At 45.6% G+C, this 23,948-nt stretch overlaps 1 protein-coding gene and 1 non-coding gene across 2 annotated transcripts in view; one reads left to right on the top strand and one right to left on the bottom strand.

Annotated features, from left to right (window-relative positions):
• LOC146171487 (cholecystokinin receptor type A-like) overlaps positions 1-23,948 on the top strand; it is a 387,924-nt gene that overhangs the window by 271,165 nt on the left and 92,811 nt on the right. The window contains exon 3 of the mRNA XM_084586523.1: positions 21,241-21,492. Coding sequence (XP_084442649.1) covers positions 21,241-21,492 — 252 coding nt within the window. The remainder of the gene's footprint in view (positions 1-21,240; positions 21,493-23,948) is intronic.
• On the bottom strand, positions 6,364-6,436 carry TRNAS-CGA (transfer RNA serine (anticodon CGA)). The gene has a single exon. It is a non-coding gene; the product is annotated as a tRNA-Ser (tRNA).

The following is a 23,948-nucleotide window of genomic DNA, read 5'->3' as shown; positions in this document are numbered from 1 at the left end:
GCGTCGATTAACGTAGGCTAAGCAAGATCACGCGCAAAGACGTCTATCATCTGCCACGAATTAATGACGCCTTGCACTGTTTACAGGGAGCCGAGTATTTATCCTCTTTGAATTTGAGCTCTGGCTACTGGCAGGTGCCGATGGCTGACGATGACCGCTCGAACTGTCTTTATAACGCTGGACGGCTTATACTAGTTCAACCTCATGCTCTTTGGCCTTTGCAATGCCCCGGCTACTTTCGAGCGCCTGATGGACACTGTTCTTCGTGGACTCAAGTGGCAGACCTGTCTTTGTTATCTGGATGACATCGTAGTTTTTTATACTGAATTTTCTTCTCACCTGCACCGCCTGAAGCATGCCCACACCTGTCCCGCCAATGCTGGACTTCAGTTGAATTTGAAGAAGTGCCACATTGCCGCTCGAAAACTCGCAATTTTAGGCCACGTAGGTTCTAAGGACGGCATTCTTCCCGACCCCACCAAACGTCGTGCAGTTTCAGTTTTCGAAGCCAACCTCCCTGAAGCAGCTCCGGAGATTTATCGGCCTCTGCTCCTACTTTCGACGTTTCCATCTTGAGCTTCGCCTCTATAATCACTCCTCTAACCTAGCTCCTTGCCGGCAGCTCCGACCTTACCGCCTGGACTCTAGCCTGCGATAAAGCCTTCGACACTGTAGGCCACCTTCTGGTTTCGCCTGCCATTCTTCGCCACTTTGATCCGAATGCGCCTACGGAGATTCACACTGACGTCAGCGGTATTGGGCTCGGTGCCGTTCTTACCCAACGTAAGCCTGGTTTCAGCGAGTATGTTTTGGCATACACCAGGCGAACATTGACGAAAGCAGGTTCTAATTATTCTGTAATAGAGAAAGAATGTTTGGCCGGTATTTGGGCCATCAAAAAATTTCGTCCCTATGAGTAAGGCCGACCGTTTTATGTCGTGACCGATCACCACGCGTTTTGCTGGCTGGCCTCTCTGAAAGACCCATGTGGCCGTCTTGCTCGCTGGGCTCTCCATCTCCAGGAGTATGACATTCATGTCATTTATCGATCAGGTCTGAAGCATACGGACGCGGACGCTCTTTCCTGCTCGCCATTGCAAAAGTGATTCCTCGTCTGACCACGTCTGTGCTTACGACTTGTCGACTCTTGCCACTGTAGACTCTGCCACCGAGCAGCGGAATGGCCCATGGATCAGTGCAATTTTGGACTTTCTTTGAAGTCCTACTACCGGTCATTCATCCAGAGCACTCGCCCGGCAAGCCCACTGCTTCTCTCTTCGTGACGGTCTTCTCTATCGCCGCAATTATTTGCTTGACGGACGGAGATTGCTTCTAGTCATCCCACGTCTTCTCCGCGCTGACATTTGCGCTACGTTTCATGGTGACCTACAGTGTGCCCACGGTGGCGTATTAAAAACCTACACGCGCCTACGTCTGCGATTTTACTGGCGTGGAATGTACCGCTTTGTACGACATTTCGTGCGCGCTTGCGAATCTTGTAACTCCGAAGAACTCCTTAGAAGTTCACTGTTTCGTTGCAGCCGTTACCCTGTCCTGCTCGTCCATTTGACCGCGTTGGCATAGATCTCTGTGGTCCTCTTCCTACTACTCCCGCTGGAAACCAGTGGATTATCATGGCAGCAGACCATCTTAATCGCTATAATGAAACATCGCCAGTACCCTCTACCTCCGCACGAGAAGTTGCTGTGTTTCTGCTCAGAAACGTGATTCTTCGCCACGGAAATCCCAAGGAACTACTCGGCGACCGCGGACGCGGTTTCTTGTCCGGCGCTCTTGAAGCCCTACTAAAAGAATGCCGCGTAATTCAGCGCACCGCTACTTCTTACCACCCGTCAGGCGAATGGTCCGACAGAACGCTTCAACCCTACTCTCAGTGACATGCTGGCCGTGTACGTCAACGACGCTCATTCCAACTGGGACCAGCTCCTTCCCTTCGTAACCATACGCGTACAACACTGTGACACAGACCACATTTAGATTCTCTCCCTTCATTTTTTTCTTTACAGGCCCGAGCCAACCTGCACAACGGACACGCTTTTTTTCCCAACGCCATGATGTTTCTGAATCAACGCCACTCTCGGACTCCGCCCAGTACGAAGAAGAATTCCCCGCCGGGGTAGCAGAGTGGTTAGGGCGCTCGACTACTGTGCCCACGGACGCGGGATCGAGACGTTTGCTGGAGGACTCAGTATGGACCGTGATACCAAACAAGAAGCTTCTTTGAAAGGCCAGCAGCTGTGGCTGGGACCCATAGCCTTACCAGGGAGTTAGGTGCATATGAAGAAGCCTCGCCGGTATCACGGTTCTATTTTTGTTGACACTAGTTTTCCGTTGTAAGCCAACGAGCGAGCTGACAGCATTCTTCTGCGTTTGGTTTTGGTTTTGGAGTTTAACGTAGCGACTCAGGCTATGAGAGACGCCATAGTGGATGACTCCGGAAATTTCGACCACTTGGGTTTCTTTGACATGCACTGACGTCGCACAGCACACGGGCGCCTAGCTTTTCGCCTCCATCGAATCGCGGCCCCGGCGGCCGCTTTTCGATGGAGGCGAAAAGCTAGGCGCCCGTGTGCTGTGCGATGTCAGTGCATGTCAAAGAACCCCAGGTGGTCGAAATTTCCGGAGTCATCCACTATGGCGTCTCTCATAGCCTGAGTCGCTACGTTAAACTCCAAAACCAAACCAAACGCAGAAGAATGCTGTCAGCTCGCTCGTTGGCTTACAACAGAAAACTAGGGTCAACAAAAACAGAACCGTGATACCGGCGAGGCTTCTTCGAATGCACCTAACTCCCTGGTAAGGCTATGGGTCCCAGCCACAGCTGCTGGCCTTTCAAAGAAGCTTCTTGTTTGGTATCACGGTCCATACCGAGTCCTTCAGCAACCGTCTCCTGTCAACTACGTAGTTGAGCCTGCTACGCCCTCTGCGGACTTGCGTTGCTGTGGACGCGAAACAGTTCATGTGAACCTAATCAAGCCCTACTACGATCCGTCTGTCCTTTCGGCTCCATAAGTCGCCAGGATGGCTCCTTCTCTACTCAGGGGAAACTGTAGTGTGGTAATCTTCGTCATCATAACCACCGGCAGGCATCATCGCGCGCTGGCGCACTCGAGGCCGAATACGTTGGTCGCTATCTGTGTGATTCGCTACGCCTGACGCTCCGCTGCGAGTTCATCCTGAGCGGCTGGGTCCTCTGAGTCTAATGCATAAACAAACCCCTACATATATATATATATATATATATATATATATATATATATAAATATATATATATATATATATATATATATATATATATATATATATATATATATATATATATATATATATTGCAAGCGGTGACGTCGATGCCGCCGCAGCGAGCCGACGCGGCGGTCTCACCATCTATCCAAAGCTGTGCGATTTATACCGCCGTAGTGAAAGCGGTGGACCACATTCCCCCCCTCCCCCATTCACTTACCTGGACCCGGAGCCGTCACCTGATCGAGCTGTTGTTTATCTCCGTACGGGTAGTCCTGAACAGCTCAAGACTGATGTGCGCTCCATTCTGTGTTCGTGTGTGAAACATAAACGCAAACGAAATTCACCCACCTAGCAACGAGATTGGACCTATCAGCCTCTTCGACTCTTCCCACCGCCAGCGCCGAAGAGAAAGCTACGGTCATTATTCGAAGAAAGCAGAATGTGAAGGACTGGACTCTATTGCATTGCTTTGACGATGTGACACCTTTCTTTAGTCCCATTTTCGTGTTAAACATGACGTTACATTGCTCTTAATGTTTCTTCATTCCTGAGCCCATGCATCTTTGCTGTTGAGGGCCAGCCCGTCTGCAGACTCGAGCCACAGCCACAGCACCCTCGACACACAACAGCTGGTTGGAAGCAGCGGGGGTGGACTGGGCAACATTGTGCTACTTCTGCGGTCGGGCTATTCGCTAGGCTTCAGGATCTGACTGGAATAATCTTGAACTACTGGGAAGGCTGACCGCCGAAGAATTGACGCGTTTGAATTGTGGTGCTGGCGAAGACTCTTGAGAGTTCCTTGGACTGCCAGAAGATCAAATCAGTCGATATTGTCGACCATAAACCCTGACTGCCCATTGTGGGGTCAAATTCTAAAGTTAAAGCTCAGCTACTTTGGTCATCTGATGAGAAGAGAGGAGTTGCTGGAGAAAGATTTGATGTTGGGAAAGGTTGAGGGTCGCCGGAGAAGGGGTAGGCAGCGAACGCGATGGTTTGATGGCATCCTCGAGGCACTGGAGATGAAGTTATGTGATGTTAGGAAGATAGTGAGAGACCGGAAAGCGTGGCGTGACATGGTCCATAGGGTCACGAAGAGTCGGACATGACTGAACGACTGAACTGAACTGAACTGAACTGAACTGGGAAGCAAGGAGTCGTCAGTTGAGATAGGAAAATCAACATTTTTTATGTGAGAGCAGAACGAAAGCAGGAAGGATGGACCTAATGAAGTGGTCTAGGGTGGACCTGCTATTGTTTTGCGAAGAGTTGGGACTAGAAGCTATAGCAAAAATTCGAAGACGGACATGTGTAGGAACATTCCTAAACACGTAGAGATTAATGACCAACTTCTAGACGCATGGAAACCACTTAGGAATCTAAGGAGAAAGCTGACCAAGAAAATAAGCGGCTTAAGGAAGAAGCTTAACTGGAGTTGGAAAAAAAAAGGAACGTGTAAAGTGGGAAGCTGAAAAACTGGAGAGAGAGCTAATGATATTGGCGGTAGGGAAAAACAGTCAGACGTTCCACCAGTGACGAAGGACGAGGTCAAGGAAGTATTAGAAACTATGAAAAGGGGAAATCAGCTGGAGAGGATCAGATAACTACAGATTTGTTGAAGGACGGGGGGATATCGTGCTGGAAAAACTGGCCACCTTGTATACGCAGTGCCTGGTGTCATCGACGATACTGGAATATGGAAGAATGCAAATATTATCCTCATTCATAAGAAAGGGGACTCTAAGGACTTTAAAAATCACAGACCAATCAGCTTACGGTCTGTTACGTATAAGGTATTTACAAAGGTAATCGCTAATAGAATCAGCACAACCTTAGACTACAATCAAGCAAAGGTGGTGGTGGTGGTTTGTGGGGTTTAACGTCCCAAAGCGACTCAGGCTATCAAGCGTCAAAGAATCAAGCAGGTTTTCGGGAACGGTACTCTACTCTCGATCATATCCATACCATCAACCAGGTGATAGAAAAATGCTCGGAATATTACCAGCCCTTATATATAGCATTCATTGGTTACGAAAAAGCATTTGACTCAGTTTAAACCTCGGTGGTGATGCAGGCATTGCGAAATCAGGGGTAGACGAGCCGTACGTGAAAATGCTGGCAGATATATATAGTGGCTGCATAGCAAACATAGTTCTGCATAAAGAAAGTAACAAAATTCCCTTAAAGAAAGGAGTTAGGCAAGAAGACACAATCTCCCCATTACTATTAACAGTTTGCTTAGAGGAAGTATTCAGAGAGTTGGAATGGGAGCAGTTAGGGATAAGTGCAGATGGAGAATACCTCAGTAATCTGCGATTTGCTCATGACATTGCCTCGCTAAGCAACTGGGGGGATGAACTTGCATATATTGACTGAGTACCTAAACAGAAAAAGTAGAAAGGTGGTCCTGAAAATCAATATGCAGAAGACTAAGATAATATTCAACAGCCTGGGAAAGGAATAGCAGTTTAGATTAGGTAGCAAATTACTGGAAGTAGTAGGCGCATATGCCTACTTAGGACAGGTAGTAACCGCAGATCCGGACCATGGAAAGGAAATATCAAGAACCATAAGATTGGGATGGAGCGCATTTTGGCAAGCACTCGCAGATTATAACTAGCAGTTTACCGGTATAGCTCAAGAGGAAAGTGTAGAACAGTTGCATGTTACCTGTACTCACCTACGGGGCTGAAATGTGGAGGCTAACCAAGAGGGTTCTACTACAGTTGAGGACAACCAGTGTGTTATGGAACAAAAAAGGGCAGGGGTGCATTAAGAGATAGGAAACATGCAGAGTGGGTCAGAGAATAACTCGTTATTTCTGTCTTTATACGTATTATATTTATAACATATATATATATATATATATATATATATATATATATATATATATATATATGCAGATCACTTAAGGGGGAATGAGGGTGCTCGTTATAATACACGAAGGAAAGAAAGCCAACAGTCGGCGAGGCCAAGGAAAGCGTTGGGGATGTTACTTTGTGTTTTTTTTTTTTTATGTTTATTTGGATACTTACAGAAATTAGTAATGTAATCTTGTTTAGGGGAAAGATAATTAAACACAAAGTAGAAGAAAAAACAACGTGCCGATGGTGGGAACCGAACCCACGACCTCCGAATATCGAGTCCGGTGCTCTTCCAACTGAGCTACATCGGCCGCTGTCACCCCCGCTACTTGTCTGGGTATTTATGTTGTTGTCTGTATACGAACCTTGAGAGTGTTCACCAGCGCCAACCTCAACCATAGCGGCGGATGTAGTACGTCCTTTGTTACCGCCAGCGTCACGTAGAACGTGATCAAGAGTGAGGGCGAAAGCTGTGCTAGAACCCTCTTACGCTACCTATGGCTTCAAGACTGCCAGAACCGAGACCCCCGTAAGCTACAAGCAGATCAATTAAGGGGAAATGAGGGTGCTCGTTATAATACATGAACGAAATAAAGCCAACAGTCGGCGAGGCCAAGGGAAGCGTTGGGGATGTTACTTTGTCTTTTTTTTTAATGTTTACTTGGACAATTACAGAAATTAGTAATGTAGTCTTGTTTAGGAGAAAGATAATTAAACACAAAGTAGAAGAAAAAACAATGTGCCGATGGTGGGAAGCGAACCCACGACTTCCGAATATCGCGCCCGGTGCTCTTCCAACTGAGCTACATCGGCCGCTGTCCCCCCTGCTACTTGTTTGGGTATTTATGTTGTCTGTATACGAACCTTAAAGGCGGAGTCACACTGCGGAAACACAACAGCGACATCAACCGAACAAGTTCGCCAAACAAGCCGCCAACAAGTTTCCGAACCAACTTGTTGCCCAACAGCATGTCACACCGCAGAAACAGCAGGGAAGCCGAACAAGTTGCTGCAGTGTTGCCTCGGTGTGACAGTGTTCAACCAAACAAGTTTGCCAAACAAGCCGTCAACAAGTTCCCGAACCAACTTGTTCCCCAACAGCATGTCACACCGCACGAACAGTCGGGAAGCCAAACAGGTTGCTGCAGTGTTACCTCGGTGTGACAGTGTTTGGCAACCAAAACAAGCAGGAAACAGTGTCCGTCAACGGTGTTCGGCCTGTTCGCTGGCCGGGCGAATTTCCGGACGACAACAGACCAACCAAAGTACTCATATTTGAGCTGATTGACTCATTCCTGCGAATTTCCTACTTGCAGATACGGTTTTCTTTTTTTGCAGAGTTTCCATGCAAACCATTTCCCCCGTTGTGGCGTCTTGCAGGCAGCGCATTCACCCGTTGGCAAGGGCGCGGAGCTTCGGCAACGGCGCCTCCCGCGGGTGGCGATGATATGCGCTGCTGCCTGCCAGCCGTAACGTCGCCGGCTGACTTATTGCGCCGGGAATTCCCGCCTTGGCGGCGGCTGTGTGAACCTTGAACCAAACGTGAGCGTCCCGTGTGTGTGCCTGGGAACATGTAAACTGACAACCCCCATCTGCAGCGTCCCTCTGACGATTCGGCGCCGCGGTGGCTGGCGCCGTGCCATTCGTGTTTACCTTGTTTTGGTAGTGGTGTTTTCTTTTTGGAATGGGCTTAGTGCGCAGCAAATACAGCGTCCATGCTTTGATGCGAGAGAGTGCGATCACGGGACACCGAGCAGCAATGCGTGGTGCGTCGACAATGAGAGCGGGCACGTGAAGAAATGGGCGAAGGAGTGAGTGGTGCGTCAGCACGGAGAACGGATGTCTGAAAACTGTGTGCGAACGTGCGTGTGTGAAACGAAGAAGTGTATTTGTAATCGAGTGGTTAATTATTGATAAGGCGTATCACGTGATCGGATCAGCGAAGCTCGCGTGGGCGAGCTGTATGGTTGTGCGGTCAGAACGCCGACTCGACGTCCGGACGAGGAATTCCACTCGTGTTGTGTTGCAAGCCAAGGTGGTGGTCTGTCGGATTCGCGTTCTCACGGTCGAGGCTTCACAAATGCCTCTCATATGGCTTCCCTGTACTCCTGTAAGTATGTAGATAAATCACGGCAGAGATGCCGTAAGCCTCTGCCCATTCCTCCAAACTGCTCATAATTTCTCAGGACGGGACCTGAGGAGATCGACCACAGTGAGAGCCGAACCGAGGGTTCCACAATAACAGTGCCCTCGTTCATCATTAAAGCAAGCTCAGAGTAATTGGGACAGCCTCTTTGTCTATTGAAGTTTTCACAGGCACGTGTATAGCGCATGAATTTGGGCGAAATAGTAGCAAAATGGGCGGCTCCTGACATCAGCGCCTCAACGAGCAGCAAGTTTCCGCGGTGTGACACGGTGTCGCCCAACTGTCGGAGAACAAGTTCGCGGCAGCTGTTGGAGGGCGACAACGACATGTTTCCCAGTAGTTTGTGTTGGCGCGATGTGACAGGGCCGCCAACACTGCGCCAACACGCTGTTGACGGACAGAGTTGACCAACTGTTTCCGCAGTGTGACTCCGCCTTTAGAGTGTTCACCAGTGCCACCCTCAACCATAGCGGCGGACGTAGTACGTCCTTTGCTACCGCCAGCATCACGTAGAACGTGATCAAGAGTGAGGGCGAAAGCTGGGCTTGAACTCTCTTACGCTACCTATGGCTTCAAGACTGCCAGAACCGAGACCCCCGTAAGCTAAAAGCAGATCAATTAAGGGGAAATGAGGGTGCTCGTTATAATACATGAAGGAAAGAAAGCCAACAGTCGGCGAGGCCAAGGAAAGCGTTGGGAATGTTACTTTGTCTTTTTTTTAATGTTTACTTGGAGGATTACAGAAATTAGTAATGTAATCTTGTTTAGGGGAAAGATAATTAAACACAAAGTAGAAGAAAAAACAACGTGCCGATGGTGGGAACCGAACCCGCGACCTCCGAATATCGCGTCCGTTGCTTTTCCAATTGAGCTACATCGGCCGCTGTCCCCCCTGCTGCTTGTTTGGGTATTTATGTTGTCTGTATACGAACCTTGAGAGTGTTCACCAGCGCCACCCTCAACCATAGCGGCGGACGTAGTACGTCCTTTGTTACCGCCAGCGTCACGTAGAACGTGATCAAGAGCGAGGGCGAAAGCTGTGCTAGAACCCTCTTACGCTACCTATGGCTTCAAGACTTATCCAAGTATACATTAAAAAAAAGACAAAGTAACATCCACTATTAATATAAACAGCGCGAACAAGAAGACAAGGGACAAGATACAAGAAAGCCACAGTGCAAGCGCTGACTCACAACTAAGCCTAAGCCCTTTACTCCAAGGCCCAGAAAAACAAACATGAAGAAAACGAAAAAGTCACGTGAAACAACCCCTGGGTTCACCTGCTGCATAAAAAATTACTTTAAAAAATCACTTAAAAAAAAGGCACCTCTTTGCTTGAAAGAGCAAGGGAAGTCTTGCTGACACACTTATTGTCCGTTGAAATAAAATACGATTCCACTATCTCTCTCGTTATCTTCTCTTTGTGGCGATATAAAATCTTAACACTGTCAAACTTAGGAGTGCACTTCTTCTCCTTCTTCATTATTTCACATGACTGGCAATGTGATACCAGAAACGTTTTGTCCTTTCCACTTTCCAAGTTTTTCCAGTGTTCCTGTAGTCTCCTATTAATACACCGTCCTGTTTGTCCTATATAACTGGCTCCACAAGAGAGTGGAAGCCTATACACAACACCTGTTTTGCATCCAACATATGGGTTTCTATGTTTCACTCCACATTCTTGCTTCTTCGCTTCTCTTTCCCTTTGAACAGCCGGGCAGATCCTCTTCATCTTGAGCGGGGCGGTCAATGCGACGTCAATATTATACCTCTTGCCTACATTTTTGAGGCCATGCGAAATTCTGTGCACAGATTGAAATCCCTGCCCAGCATGGGTGATAGGAAGATGAAGGTTGCAGTGGTACGTATGTGCACAGAATTTCGCATGACCTCAAAAATGTATGCTAGAGGTATAATGTTGACGTCGCATTGACCGCCCCGCTCAAGATGAAGAGGATCTGCCCGGCTATTCAAAGGGAAAGAGAAGCGAAGAAGCAAGAATGTGGGGTGAAACATAGAAACCCATATGTTGGATGCAAGACAGGGGTTGTGTATAGGCTTCCACTCTCTTGTGGAGCCAGTTATATAGGACAAACAGGACAAGAGACTACGGAACACTGGAACAATTTGGAAAGTGGGAAGGACAAAACGTTTCTGGTATCACATTGCGAATCATGTGAAATAATGAAGAAGGAGAAGAAGAAGTGCATCCTAAAGAGAAGGTAACGAGAGAGATAGTGGAATCGTATTTTATTTCAACGGACAATAAGTGTGCAGCAAAACTCCTCTGGCTCTTTCAAGCAAAGAGGTGTCTTTTTTAAGTGATTTTTTAAAGTAATTTTTTATGCAGCAGGTGAACCCAGGGTTTGTTTCACGTGACTGTTTCGTTTTCTTCGTGTTTGTTTTTCTGGGCCTTGGAGAAAAGGGCTTAGGCTTAGTTGTGAGTCAGCGCTTGTGCTGTGGCTTTCTTGTATCTTGTCCCTTGTCTTCGTGTTCGCGCTGTTTATATTAATAATGAATAAGTACGAACTCGCCCAACAAAGTATCTTGGGAAAGTAACATCCCCAACGTTTTCCTTGGCCTCGCCGACTGTTGGCTTTCTTTCCTTCAGGTATTATAACGAGCACCCTCATTTCCCCTTCATTGATCTGCTTGTAGCTTACGGGGGTCTCGGTTCTGGCAGTCTTGAAGCCATAGGTAGCGTAAGAGGGTTCTAGCACAGCTTTCGCCCTCGCTCTTGACCACGTTCTACGCGACGCTGGCGGTAACAAAGGACGTACTACGTCCGCCGCTATGGTTGAGGGTGGCGCTGGTGAACACTCTCAAGGTTTGTATACAGACAACATAAATACCCAAACAAGTAGCAGGGGTGACAGCGGCCGATGTAGCTCAGTTGAAAGAGCACCGGACGCGATATTCGGAGGTCGTGGGTTCGGTTCCCACCATCGGCACGTTGTTTTTCTTCTACTTGTTTAATTATCTTTCCCCTAAACAAGATTACATTACTAATTTCTGTAATTATCCAATAGTAAACATTAAAAAAAAGACAAAGTAACATCCCCAACGCTTTCCTTGGCCTCGCCGACTGTTGGCTTTCTTTCCTTCATGTATATATATATATATATATATATATATATATATATATATATATATATATATATATATATATATATATATATATATATATATATATACATATATATATATTGTAGGGGTGTGTTTATGCAGTCAACTCAGAGGACCCAGCCGCTCAGGATGAACTCGCAGCTGATCGTCAGGCGCAGCGAATCACACAGATAGCGACCAACTTCTTCGTCCTCGAGTGCGCCAGCGCGCGATGCCTCCCGGTGGTTGTGATGACGAAGATTACCCCACTACAGTTTCCCCCGGGTAGAGAAGAAGGAGCCATCCTGGCGACTTATGAAGCCGAAAGGACAAACGGATCGTAGTAGAGCTTGATTCGGTTCACAAGAACTGTTTTGCGTCCACGGCACCGCACGTCCGCAAGAGGGCGTAATGGGCTCAACTACGTAGTTGACAGGAGACGTTTGCTGGAGGTCTCGGTATGGACCGTGATTCCGAGCACGAAGCTTCTTTGAAAGGCCGGCAGTTGTGGCTGGGACCCATAACCACACCAGGGACTTAGTTAAATATAAAGAAGCCTCGCCGGTGTCACGGTGCTGTTTTTGTTGACACTGGTTTTCCGTTCTAAGCGAACGAGCGAGCTTCTTGCTCGGTATCACGGTCCATACCGAGTCCGCCGGCAAACGCCTCCTGCCAATGGAGAATACTTCAGTAATCTGCGATTTGCTGATGACATTGCCTTGCTAAGCAACTCGGGGGATGAACTGCAAATAATCATTGAGTACCTAGACAGGAAAAGTAGAAAGGTAGGCTTGAAAGTCATTATAGGCAGAAGACTAAGGTAAAGTTCAACAGCCTCGGAAAGGAACAGCAGTTTACAATAGGTACCGAAGTACTGGAACAAGTAGGCGAATATGCCTACTTAGGACAGGTAGTAACCGCAGATCCGGACCATGAAAAGGAAATAACAAGAAAAATAAGATTGGGATGGACGCATTTGGCAAGCACTCGCAGATTATAACTAGCAGTTTACCGGTATCGCTCAAGAGGAAAGTGTATAACAGTTGCATCTTACGTGTACTCACCTATGGGGCTGAAACGTGGAGGCTATCGAAGAGGGTTCTATTTCAGTTGTGGACAACCCAGAGGGTTATGCAACGAAAAATGGTAGGGATACATTAAGAGGTAGGAAACGTCCACAGGGGGTCAGAGAAATAACTCAAGTAATTTCTCTCTCTCTCTCTTTATATATATATATATATATTGAAGGGGTGTGTTTATGCAGTCGACTCAGAGGACCCAGCCGCTCAGGATAAACTCGCAGCGGAGCGTCAGGCGTAGCGGATCACACAGATAGCGACCATTTTCTTCATCCTCGAGTGCGCCAGCGCACGATGCCTGCCGGTGGTTATGATGACGAAGATTACTACACTACCGTTTCCTCCGTGTAGAGAAAGAGCCATCCTGGCGACTTATGGAGCCTATTATTCTATGTATATATATATAGAATTATAAAGATCCAAGAGTCTACGAGCTCAAAGAAAGCATTGGGGATATTTTTTGATGTTGTGCTGTTGTCATTGACAACAGCACAACAAGAACAAGACTAAACACATGCTGCCGCGCCTGACTGTGATTCGAATTGGCGCGCCCTATTCTTGCGGTCGTTTCTCTTCCTTTTTTTTTTTTGCTTTTCCTTTTCGTGCAAACTTGTGCAGTCCAGCAATGCGTGGAAGAACTTTATGCGGTAAGGAGATTCGGAGAATACATTTCATCAGCTTGTCTACTTATTTCAGTTACTTGCTGGAAACGAGCTGTATTGTAGTCCGAACCAACCCAGTTTCGACATCGACCAGGGTGTTCCAGTGCTGTTCCGCTGACACTTTCAGTTCGCGCTAACTTAGGTATCTCGCCATGGGCTCGCTTGTAAAACTAACTGTACTTGAAATACTAAAGCACCGCAAAGGTCCGCAATTCGTCGCGTGAGTTTGCAGTCACCAGGCAGTGCAAAAGTCTCTGCGCACTAGTCTCAAACTGCTAAGTTTAACCCCAGTACATTGACACACTGATCTGGAAAAGGTGCTCAGCTGAAAACAAGTCGAGAACAACAAAACTCAATATTAATCTCGCTCCCAGGAACTTTCTGAAGCAGACGAAGCGGGACTTGCTGAAGGAAGTCAGCGATAGGGTCTATCAAATGCGAAAGCCATCTTAAGCGTTTTCAATGAAATGGTGATCAACTCAAAACGAGTCGAGAACGTCAGTGCGTTCATTAAATTTTGTTTCATGTAATTTTGTTTATTCCTTCCTCGCTTTAACGTCATATTCGTCGTCAAGCTGCCTCAAGCAGCTTTTAGCCCAGGTGCTCCAACCAGCAAGCACCTGGTGAAAATAAACTATTTGATTTGGTTTGATTCTCATAGATTCTTTGATTATTATTTCATTGCCGCCTGCAGTGCATCAAGGCTCTACAGTGTATGATGCGCTATCCTTAGTGGTGAAGTCAGCCACTAACCATTCTTAAAAACACTATGCCTGTTTCTCATTCTTTGTTTGCGGACTTGGACAACCCCACAGAACAAAAAAAAAAAAAAAAAGGTTTGCTACCGCTATTTTTTGGAACTTGAAAAGTTTAGACAATAAGGGTAAGAAGCGTCGGAAACTCTCATGACGGGAACTCCGAAACGTCTCTGAGCTGCAGCTGTAGCTCATACGACGCTGCTCAGAACTGACGACGGGAGGTGCAATATGAGGCGGCGCTTCGCCTCCTTATCATCCCCAGCTAACTTCGCTGCCGAGATTTCTACCATTACCCTTACGTCGTCAAGAGAATGGTCGAATGCACTTCGGCGGTGGCACCGACCGATGTATGAACAGACGTCGTAGGCGACACGGAGAAAATGGTGCCATCTCTGCGCGATCTGCACTGAGCCCACATTAGTTATCGCTCAAGGAAAGTTCCCTGGCGAGCTTTCGCTACGTGTGCGGTTCCGGCGGTAATGCAGCGCATGTCGTTTGGTGTAATGGCATCATAGCCCCGGAGCTGTACATGCTGACGTGGTTTCGAGCGACGCCACACACGTGATACTCTTCTCCGACGTTGCAGTTAGCGTCGAAGTTTCAACGCAGTCGACACAAGTTATATCGCCGGCAGATTTAGATAACCGTATCTAGGTAATAACAAAAGGCTTTGGCTCCCCCTTTTCCCGATTAATGAATTATCTTTCGAGCTGAACTGCAGAGAGTTTGGTATTACTCTACAACATCGGTGTATTCAAAGAATCTTCACAATATAGAAAAGTATCCGGAAAGCTAAATATGTAGGTTTCAAAAAGTCGTGACTAAAAAAAGAAATGAGTAATTTGCCATCTTTCTTTCCCACATTTTTTTTGTTACCTTTATAGCTAGGTTCCTTCAGATGACATCGAAATACCACTTTTTCTCTGACGATTTGCTTAATTCATTCAATACTGCCGTTGCTTATATTATTGCGGTCCTTTTTTATCTTCTGAACAAAGAAAAAAAAAACATACTGATCCGCATCATTTATGCTTGACAGCTGTAGGAATATCCTGACGGCTTTAAGGAGGAAATAAAGGAACGGGAAGCTTTGGGTCTTACTCTGTGCTACGACCCTCTCCTCTGCTCCCTTACGTCAGAATGGGAAACTACATATTAAGCAAATCATCATTCAACAGCGCTTTCACGTACGAGCAAATGGCTCCGAAAGAAGAAACTATATTTTTTTTCTTGTGAAAGAAATGAATGCATCTATCAGCCGCCTTCTAACTGTTTTGTGATCGACCTATTTATGTAAGGAAGGGCCAGAGTACTGTTTATGAAAGTGATGCACTCGCTAAAAATGCGAGATTTTGCAGCAGTGTAGTGTGGAGAAAACGTTTTTGAGTTGATTTATTTTTGTATCGCGTAAGAACACATTTCGCGGTTTATAATCATGTATAGGGTGATCCACTTCTAGCTATAAAACAGTCACTGCTTTCAAAGCAGCATTGCGTCAAATGCAGGCGCTTATCGAAGAAAAGCGATATATGCACAGTGGGACGCGGAGGTTGACCTGCCACCTAGCTTTATAGAATCGCCGGGTCGGCCGCAATGATGCTTTGAAAGCAGTGGCCGTGGTATAGCTAGAAGTGGATCACTCTGTACATACCACCGCATGATATAAATGTTTACCTTGGACGTTATATTTTTAAAATATGACGCTGCGTTGTATATTGTGCATCAGGGACAACTCTATCCAGCCAGCCAAATTGAGTATCCGATGCTAAACTAACGGGTTTCAATCACTTTGACGTGATAGGCGCGCAGAATATATGGGAATCAAGCACAAAGATAAGTGTGACGAACTAAATTTCTTTTCTGAAATCAGCCTGCTTAGCAGCACCTGTGTTTACTTGATTTCTCGTATGGCTTAAAAAAAAAAGCTCCTTTTTAGATGAACGTGGCATCACTGTGATTAAAACGGGGTGCACGGTCGATATCAGTCGAATTCTGTTTAACTTCGCTGTCAGATTTTACCCTACGCGCGGATGGCAAAGCCACGTGGCAGTTGATGTCCATCCGTGTAATCAAAATACTTACAGGAATAAAAAAAATGAATCTCATTTTGTAGGCAGTCAATAATAAAACTATTCGAAGGAAATGGGACACATTTAAATCATAGAGAATTGCATGAGCTTATTTATTCCTCGCAGCATATTTCTTTCGAGAAGAAGCGTAATGCAATTCCCTCTTAAGACGATACCTCAAGCTCACTAGAAGCTATCACTGATATAAGCTATCACTAGAAGCTATCATTGTAATTGGCCTTGATTTTGAAAAATGACCTACCCTTCTCGAAAATGCCTGACATTTCAGGGGTAGAAGACGTTTGGTGCAAAGTTCACCTAAAAGGTAATTTTGTTAAGGCAGGCGCGGTCTACAGGCCGCCAAATGCCGAAGCTGTACACCTAGATCTGCTGTTTCATTACATGTATAAATACGTCTATGACTCTTAATCATACTAGCTGGTGACTTCAACTGCCCACTTGCTAACTGGAATACTTTAAGCTCAGCTGATCCAACAAGCATTGCTATGTTTCATATCCTGTTTACTCTGGAACTTGTACATATTGTTAGTGAGCCTACTCGTGTGCAAGGAAAATCCAGTTCAATACCAAACTTGGTGTTTCTTAGTAACCATTTTAACACAGATGGCTGTAAAGTGGTAGGTTCAAAAGGTATTTCTGATCATGAAATGGTACTATCTACACTATAGTTGCCGAAATCGGATCGTCAGCGGGTCCTGACGAAATATGTGCGCGCCTTCAATAGAGCGAATGATGCGGGTGTCATGACCTATCCTATTCATGAATTCAATTATTTTTGTGACTTGTATGTCTATAGTAGTACTACTGTTGACGCGTTATGGGCACAGTTTAAGGAGCATGTGATGCACTGCTTCACAACTTTATCCATTTGATAAAGTAGGCCACAAGCAAGCACAACCCGTGGATTCAGTTCAATTAAGTCGTGCAGTCGTGTCCGACTCTTCGTGACCCTATGGACCATATCACGCCACGCTTTACGGTCTCTCACTATCTTCCTAACATCACATAACGTCATCTGCAGCGCCTCGAGGATGCCATCTAACCATCGCGTTCGCTGCCTACCCCTTCTCCGGTAACCCTCAACCTTTCCCAACGTCAAAGCTTTCTCCAGCGACTCCTCCCTTCTCATCAGATGGCGAAAGTAGCTAAGCTTTAACTTTAGAATTTGACCCTCCAATGAGCAGTCAGGGTTTATGGTCTATAATATCGACTGATTTGATCTTCTGGCAGTCCAAGGAACTCTCAAGAGTCTCCGCCAGCTCTACAATTCAAACGCGTCAATTCTTCGGCGGTCAGCCTTTTTCACGGTCCAACTATCGCATCCATACATCACAACTGGAAAGACCATAGCACGAGTTATACAGATCTTGGTTGGCAGTCTGATGTCTCTGCTCTTAACTAGGCGGCCAATGCTAGCCATGGCTCTCTTTCCCAAAAGCAGGCGTCTCCTAATTTCATGGCTGCAGTCACCTTCCGGGGTAATCTTGGAGCTCAAGAAGAGAAAATCTGTTACGGCTTCCACTTCTTGTCCGTTGATGCTCCAGGACTTGGTAGGGCAAGACGCCATGATCTTTGTCGTTTTAATGGTCAATTTAAGCGCAAACTTCTCACTCTCCTTTTGTACGCGCATTAGACGTCTCTTGAGTGCCACTTCTCTTTATGCCATTAAAATGGTATCATCCGCATATCTAATATTGTTGATACGTTTCCCAGCAATCTTCACTCCAGCCAAAGACTCATCCAGACCGGTCTTCCTCATGATGCACTCAGCATATTGGTTAAATAGGCAGGGCGACAGTATGCAGCCTTGTCTAACTCCTTTCTCAATCGGGAACCAATCAGTGCTCGGGAACCATGGAACCATGCTGACTGTGGCCTCTTGTCCTGCATACAGGTTCCTGAGGAGACAGATGAGACATACCCGTGGATTACCCGAGATATAATTCACATGAAACGAAATATTAGTAGGCTATAAGGCAAATAGCTAGCTTAGAATTACAGATAAATATAAGTAAGCTAACAAAACCCTTAAAGAATAAGGTACATGAGGCTAAAAAACGATTCTGTGGCACTACACTTAACAACTTAATCAAAAATTCCCCTGAAAAGTTCTGGAGTTACATAAACAGAAAAAAGGAGACTGCTACTTCGCCTTCACATGGAAAGCAGCAAGTTGATTCATTTAACAGTTACTTTCAGTTCACTTTCACTGCCGACAATAATGTCTTAGGAACATTATTGTGTCATAGTAATGAGTCAACACAACTGTTAGCGCTCCGGTCATAAGTGTAGCTGGGATTCTTTCTCTGTTGTTGAACCTTAATGAAAAAAAAGAGAAGCGGTCCCGATGGAATTCCGAATTGCTTTCTTAAGCGTTATGCTGAACCAATTAGCGACTATCTCTACCAAATATTTTCTAAGTCACTTGAGGACAGCTGTCTGCCATCTGAATAGAAGATACCAAAAATAGTTCCTATTCACAAATAAGGCGATGTAACGTCCACGTCTAATTATCGGTCTATATCTCTCACATGTACTTGTTGAAAAATACTTGAGCATATTTTATTAAAATTTCTTAAACAACATACCGAGACTAACAACATCATTCATCATAACCAGCATGGCATCAGAGCAGGCTTGTTCACTGTTAACTAGCGCACAGAAATTTTTGATGACCTCGCCCAGTGAATAAACGACCAAAGTCAAACCGATATAATATTCCTTGATTTCTCGAAAGCTTTTGATCGTGTAACACACGCCAAACTAAACTTCAAACTAAAGGAAATACTAGGCGACGGTCCTGTTACGAGGTGGATAGCCAGCTATTTATCGGAACGCCGACAATACGTGCGATACAATGACTATGCCTCTGATACTGTTCCGGGTATTTCTGGGGTGCCACAAGGCTGTGTGCTTGCCCCATTTTTATTTATTCTATACATAAATGACATAACATATCACGTGGATGTAAATGTGCGTCTCGTTGCTGATTATTGCGTGCTATATCAAAAATAAACACTCAAGCAGACCAAGAAAGGCTAAACACAGCTCTAAGCAATGTCATACAGTGGTGTAATACATGGCAAATGGTCATCAATAGGGAAAAGACGGTAGTGATGTCAGTCACAAATAAGAAAACAAAACTTAGCTTTCCTTATGGCACAGGCAAGAAGTACTTAAAACAGTAACTGAAAAGAAATACCTTGTGATGATTTCTGATGATCTCAGCTCCAAACCCCAAGTACAAAACATTGCCAAAAAAGCCATGAGTAGTTTATACTTCCTTAAACGCGCCTTGCGCTTTGCAACCTGAGGCACCAAGTTACTCGCGTATAAGGTCCTTATCCGTCCTATCTTAGAGTATGTAAACGTCGTCTGGTTTCCGTATATGCAAAAAGATGTACGCATGCTCGAATCAGTTCAACGAAAAGCGGTTCGTTTTATCTACCAGATACCGGCGCACTGACTCTCCCACGGAGCTGCTTTTCTGCGCAGGCCTAGACACATTATCAAGTCGCGTAACACTCGGTACACTCAAGTTTTAATATCAATGAATTCATAACGCGTTTAACACGGAACCTGCTACTTTCATTTGTTTCAACCGTTCTAGAGAAACACGTCACAAGCATGAGTTTACGATTAATGAATACGCTTGTGCTAACAACACATATTATTTTTCTGTTGTTTCCCCCCGAGCAGTAAGGGAATGGAACGCCTTAGATAAATCTGTAACTGCGTAGAATCCGTTAGAAAAATTCATAGAGCTTGAAGCCTCATCAGTTCTGTCACCAAGCCAGACTTGATGACCATCTACAGTCTGTATGTTGTTTCACACTTGATCATGTACCCAATGTATGATTGTATTAACTTATACTTTGAGACGTGTTTAAACGCATGTTTTGAACGCCAGAGTTGGCTATCTTCCATTTTCTGTTATTCGCTCGATGTTTCCGCATACGAATGCTGAGAAGATTGGGAGGCCGACCTGTAGGACCCCTGCCCGGAGCGCCAGAAATGGCTGGCTCGCCGCGCTGTTACTGCAGCCACGGCCAACGGGACCCTGGACTGAGGGTCCGCCCCTCGTTGACTAAATAAATAAAGATGTTTTGTCCTCCTCCTCTCGTTTTTAAACCTGATTGCTGGCTTTTGTATTGTTGTGTTGTTAACTTGCATCCTTGTCTATAAATCCACTCCTGTAACGGTCCCAAGAGGGGACCAACAGTATGTTCAAATAAACAAAAAAAAAAAAAAAAAACTAAAATGCACACTTAGACGACATTTTGCGAATTTCAACAGAAATGTAGAAAACGATGTTTCCACATTGGCATTCGGTTACCCCGGTAACTGTTTTTTTTCCTAAGCGATTACGATGCCTGACTACTATACCGGAGTGCCCGGATTCGAGCCCGACCACCACGACTGGGTTTTGGTGGAGGCGAAACGGAGTGCAGCTCATGTGTTATGCGATGTCAGTGCACTTTAAAGAATCCCAGGTGGTTGAAATTTTCGAATTCCTCCACTATGGCGTCTATCATAGCCTCAGTCGCTTTGGGACGTTAAACGAAACCAAACCAAGCGATTAGGTCGTTGTTCGGTGCGATAATTACTCGCGCCTATTTCCGATTTCTTCTCTCGTTGCAAGTTAATGAAGCCAGCGCTGCCAAATCTTTCTTTTTAGCACTTTTCATGCATCGGTGAATTTTCGAAAATGGAAATCTCTCTACGAATCAGAGCAAATGTTTAGAAAAAATCTTGCTAGAATGTTGGCCAACCGAGTGCACGACCGCGTCAGAGCACGGTAAAACCCACTTTCTTGCCCTTCATGTTAAATGTAAGTTTGGTGTTTGATAAAAAAAAAGAGAAATCCAACGATCTTCAGGGCTTTTGTGCTGCAATCATAAGAGTCAGTGTTAGGGGATCTCTGCAGTTAACGATGCTAGCTCTTCAGCTGATGTAAAACGGAAACTCCAAGTGTTTTTCTGCTTCAATGAATATTTTACGCATCAGGCAAATCACAGTTTCTTGTTATTTGTCAGCAGCCATAGGTTCGGTGTGGAAGCTTGTGATCTGTTCTGTGGAAATCTAAAGATGGACGTAAAGTTTCTACATCGGACGTCCATTCGACTCGCATTCTTTCTTTTGTCCACGTGAATAAATTAAATTCTCGCATCATTTCGGACAAAGTCTCGAAACAAATCGCAAAGTAGATAACCTGCCTAAGGTTGTTGCGATTAGGCAGACGCTCTATTGACATGCCTGCTTTTTTTTCTCGCAGAGCGCACGAAATGCCGAGAGGTGTGGCCCAACGTGACCTCTGAGCGCGTCTTCAATGTATACCTGGACGTGACGCTGTTCCTGCTGCCGCTAGTCATCATGTCGTTCGTGTACAGCTGCATATGCGCCACCCTCTGCCACGGCATGAAGCTCGACAACAAAAGTACGCTGTGCTGCTGGCCTCTTGTGAGCCGAGCCTTGGCGCGCAGGTCTTGTAGCGCCCCGACGCCCGAAACCGAACAGCACCCTTCAAGTGAGACTGGGGACAGTCGCTGCCGTCGCAGCAAACCTGGACTAACCTCTTGGCACTAACCGTCACTCCCGGCTGGCACCGCACTGCATTGTCGTACATGCTTTATTCCTTGACCGCTGCGCATTCACCATTTCTTTGGAGCAAGAAAATATTCCAAATTGACACAAGCTGGTAGTATTGTCGTTGCGGTTGGGCTGAGAGATTGTGCTGTTTTTTTTAAACCTGCAGAAGTTTCCCTGAAATTGCAAGATTGAAAGGATTATAAAATGTGCGCCAGCTTTACGCAGCTGTGAGTAACACAGCCGTGCAGGAGCTTCTTCTCACGGATGTCTATGCCAATTGATGAGCGTTAGGGTTCAGCGGGTCCTGTACCCATTTGGGCTCTCAGATTGATTAGAAAACTTTCGGGTATAAGCTATCGAAACAGAGCATGCCTTTTAAGGCCTTGGAAGTCTGCCGAAAGCAGAAGAAACAAAAAGGAAGCTATAGCGTATTGAATTCCAGTGACCTTCGGTGATCACTTAACACTAGAAGTAATCTTAACAGCGCTAGAAGACAGGACAAAGACTAAGCTAGACGAAACAGGCGCTGAACTTACAACTTATTTTGTTATAGATTGGAAGACAATTTGTACATACAAACGTGCACGCATGTGCTAACAGTGATACAAAGATGCTCCAATAACATTACAAAACTTTCAAATGTGCTGTACTCATATTACGTGCTGCCAGATACCGTTATCTTGCATTTTATTGCGACAATATTATCTTGTTGCATCGGCCAGACAGGTCGATGCATCAATATTAGGCTTACGCAGCATGCTAATTATCCGGATAAGAGCGACACAAACCTGGCAAAGCATTGTAGTGCGTGTGAATGCGTGCCATTATTTGATGACGCTGAAATTTTGTTGATGACAAGACACCGAGAGGGGTCTGAGGCCTTCCATATAATCGGAGAATTAAATGAATTCATTAGCAAATCTTTCGCAGTTTTGTCCGCAAAAGAAATGTTACACGAAGGATGGCATGTAAAGCGCAAGCGTGAAAGTCACTACGTTTTGTAAAATTATCGGAGCATCTATGACGCATGTGTCTTGCCATTGGTATTTACAAATTGTTTTCCTTTCTTTGATGAAACCAGTTTGAGTTCAGCACTGTGTTCGTCACATCTGGTAACTGGCCCGTCGTCTAGCGCTGTTAGGATTATTTATCATCATGGATCACCACCAACACGCCAATCTGACGTACTTCTACATTTAATTAAGGAATCCTGAGGAGTGACTTGTAGTTAGGAGCACGGCTTTTCAGAGCACCAGGCTAATTTAAATTCCTTCAGGTTACCTTATAGACACTAAATGAAGCCGAAAACAATGTTTAGCATACGCAGATTGCCAAGAAGCCAAAGTTCAGCAGTTAAGGTTATTGGCTGGTTCGTAGTTTCTTTAATGAAACACATGGTCTCGTTGCTATTCAGATCAGATGTTTGCATTTAATTCAGACTAAACGAACTGTCGATAATAGAAGAGACTTCTGGGCTTGTCTGTACGTTGACATTGGCTAAGCGGCGTTAAAGGCGAGAACGAAGAGCAAAGAAGCAAACAGGACGAGCGCTGCCCGTCCACACATGCACACACTTTATCACAACATACAGAGTTCTGTATATCACGCCTACTTTACATGGAACATAGGTACACTCATGCTTCTCCGACACGTGTTTTTTGCCCTCACCGTTTTCGCTGCTTTGTTCGTAACTGTGATACATAAATTTGACTATTTATTTGGTCCTGAGAAAACCACACCAACATCATATCTTCTGGCCACATTTTTGAAATTATGTGACAAGCCATGCACATAAGACGGGACCATAGGTCTCTTAGCTTCTCTCTGTTCAGCCCTTTCTTGTTCCCACAAACCTGCGCACGACTGCTCTACTTTTCTGACCAACTTATCACACGTTCTTAATATGACGTGGACCGGAAACACTGCGTTCTCTAGCCTTGTTAGTTATTCATGGAAGCTTAAACGCATGTTATGAAAGCTTGATTTTGATAGTAATGCCCCTAAGCTGGCCACAGCGATGCCATACTCCTAGGCGAACACCGCCAACAAACATAGATGCGCGCAGAACTTCAAGCCGAGGTTCAGAAAGCGCAGTTTATTCTCTTGTGACACTTGTTGCATTGTAAATCTCAGACCGAGCCCTCGCTCGGTCTGAGACAGGGCTAGCCTGCGACACCCAAACGCATGAATGGGCGGATGTAGGCATGTTAATGGTTAAAACAAAGGCCATTGAAAGAGATGCGTCGCGCTAATTTTACCCTCCGCACTCTGAATTTTTTCATCTTTATTTAGCAAGAATTTTTTGTATTTCTCTGAAAGACATTTTAAGGCCTTGTGGTAGAGCATCCGCCTTGCATTTGGGAGGTTCCAGGTTAGATCCCTGGTGCAGCCCAC

This window comes from Amblyomma maculatum, unplaced genomic scaffold, assembly GCF_055883805.1.
Source record: "Amblyomma maculatum isolate TAMU_Amacu unplaced genomic scaffold, ASM5588380v1 scaffold_22, whole genome shotgun sequence".
Taxonomy (NCBI): Eukaryota; Metazoa; Arthropoda; class Arachnida; order Ixodida; family Ixodidae; genus Amblyomma; species Amblyomma maculatum.
This window is presented reverse-complemented; position numbering and strand designations above follow the sequence as displayed.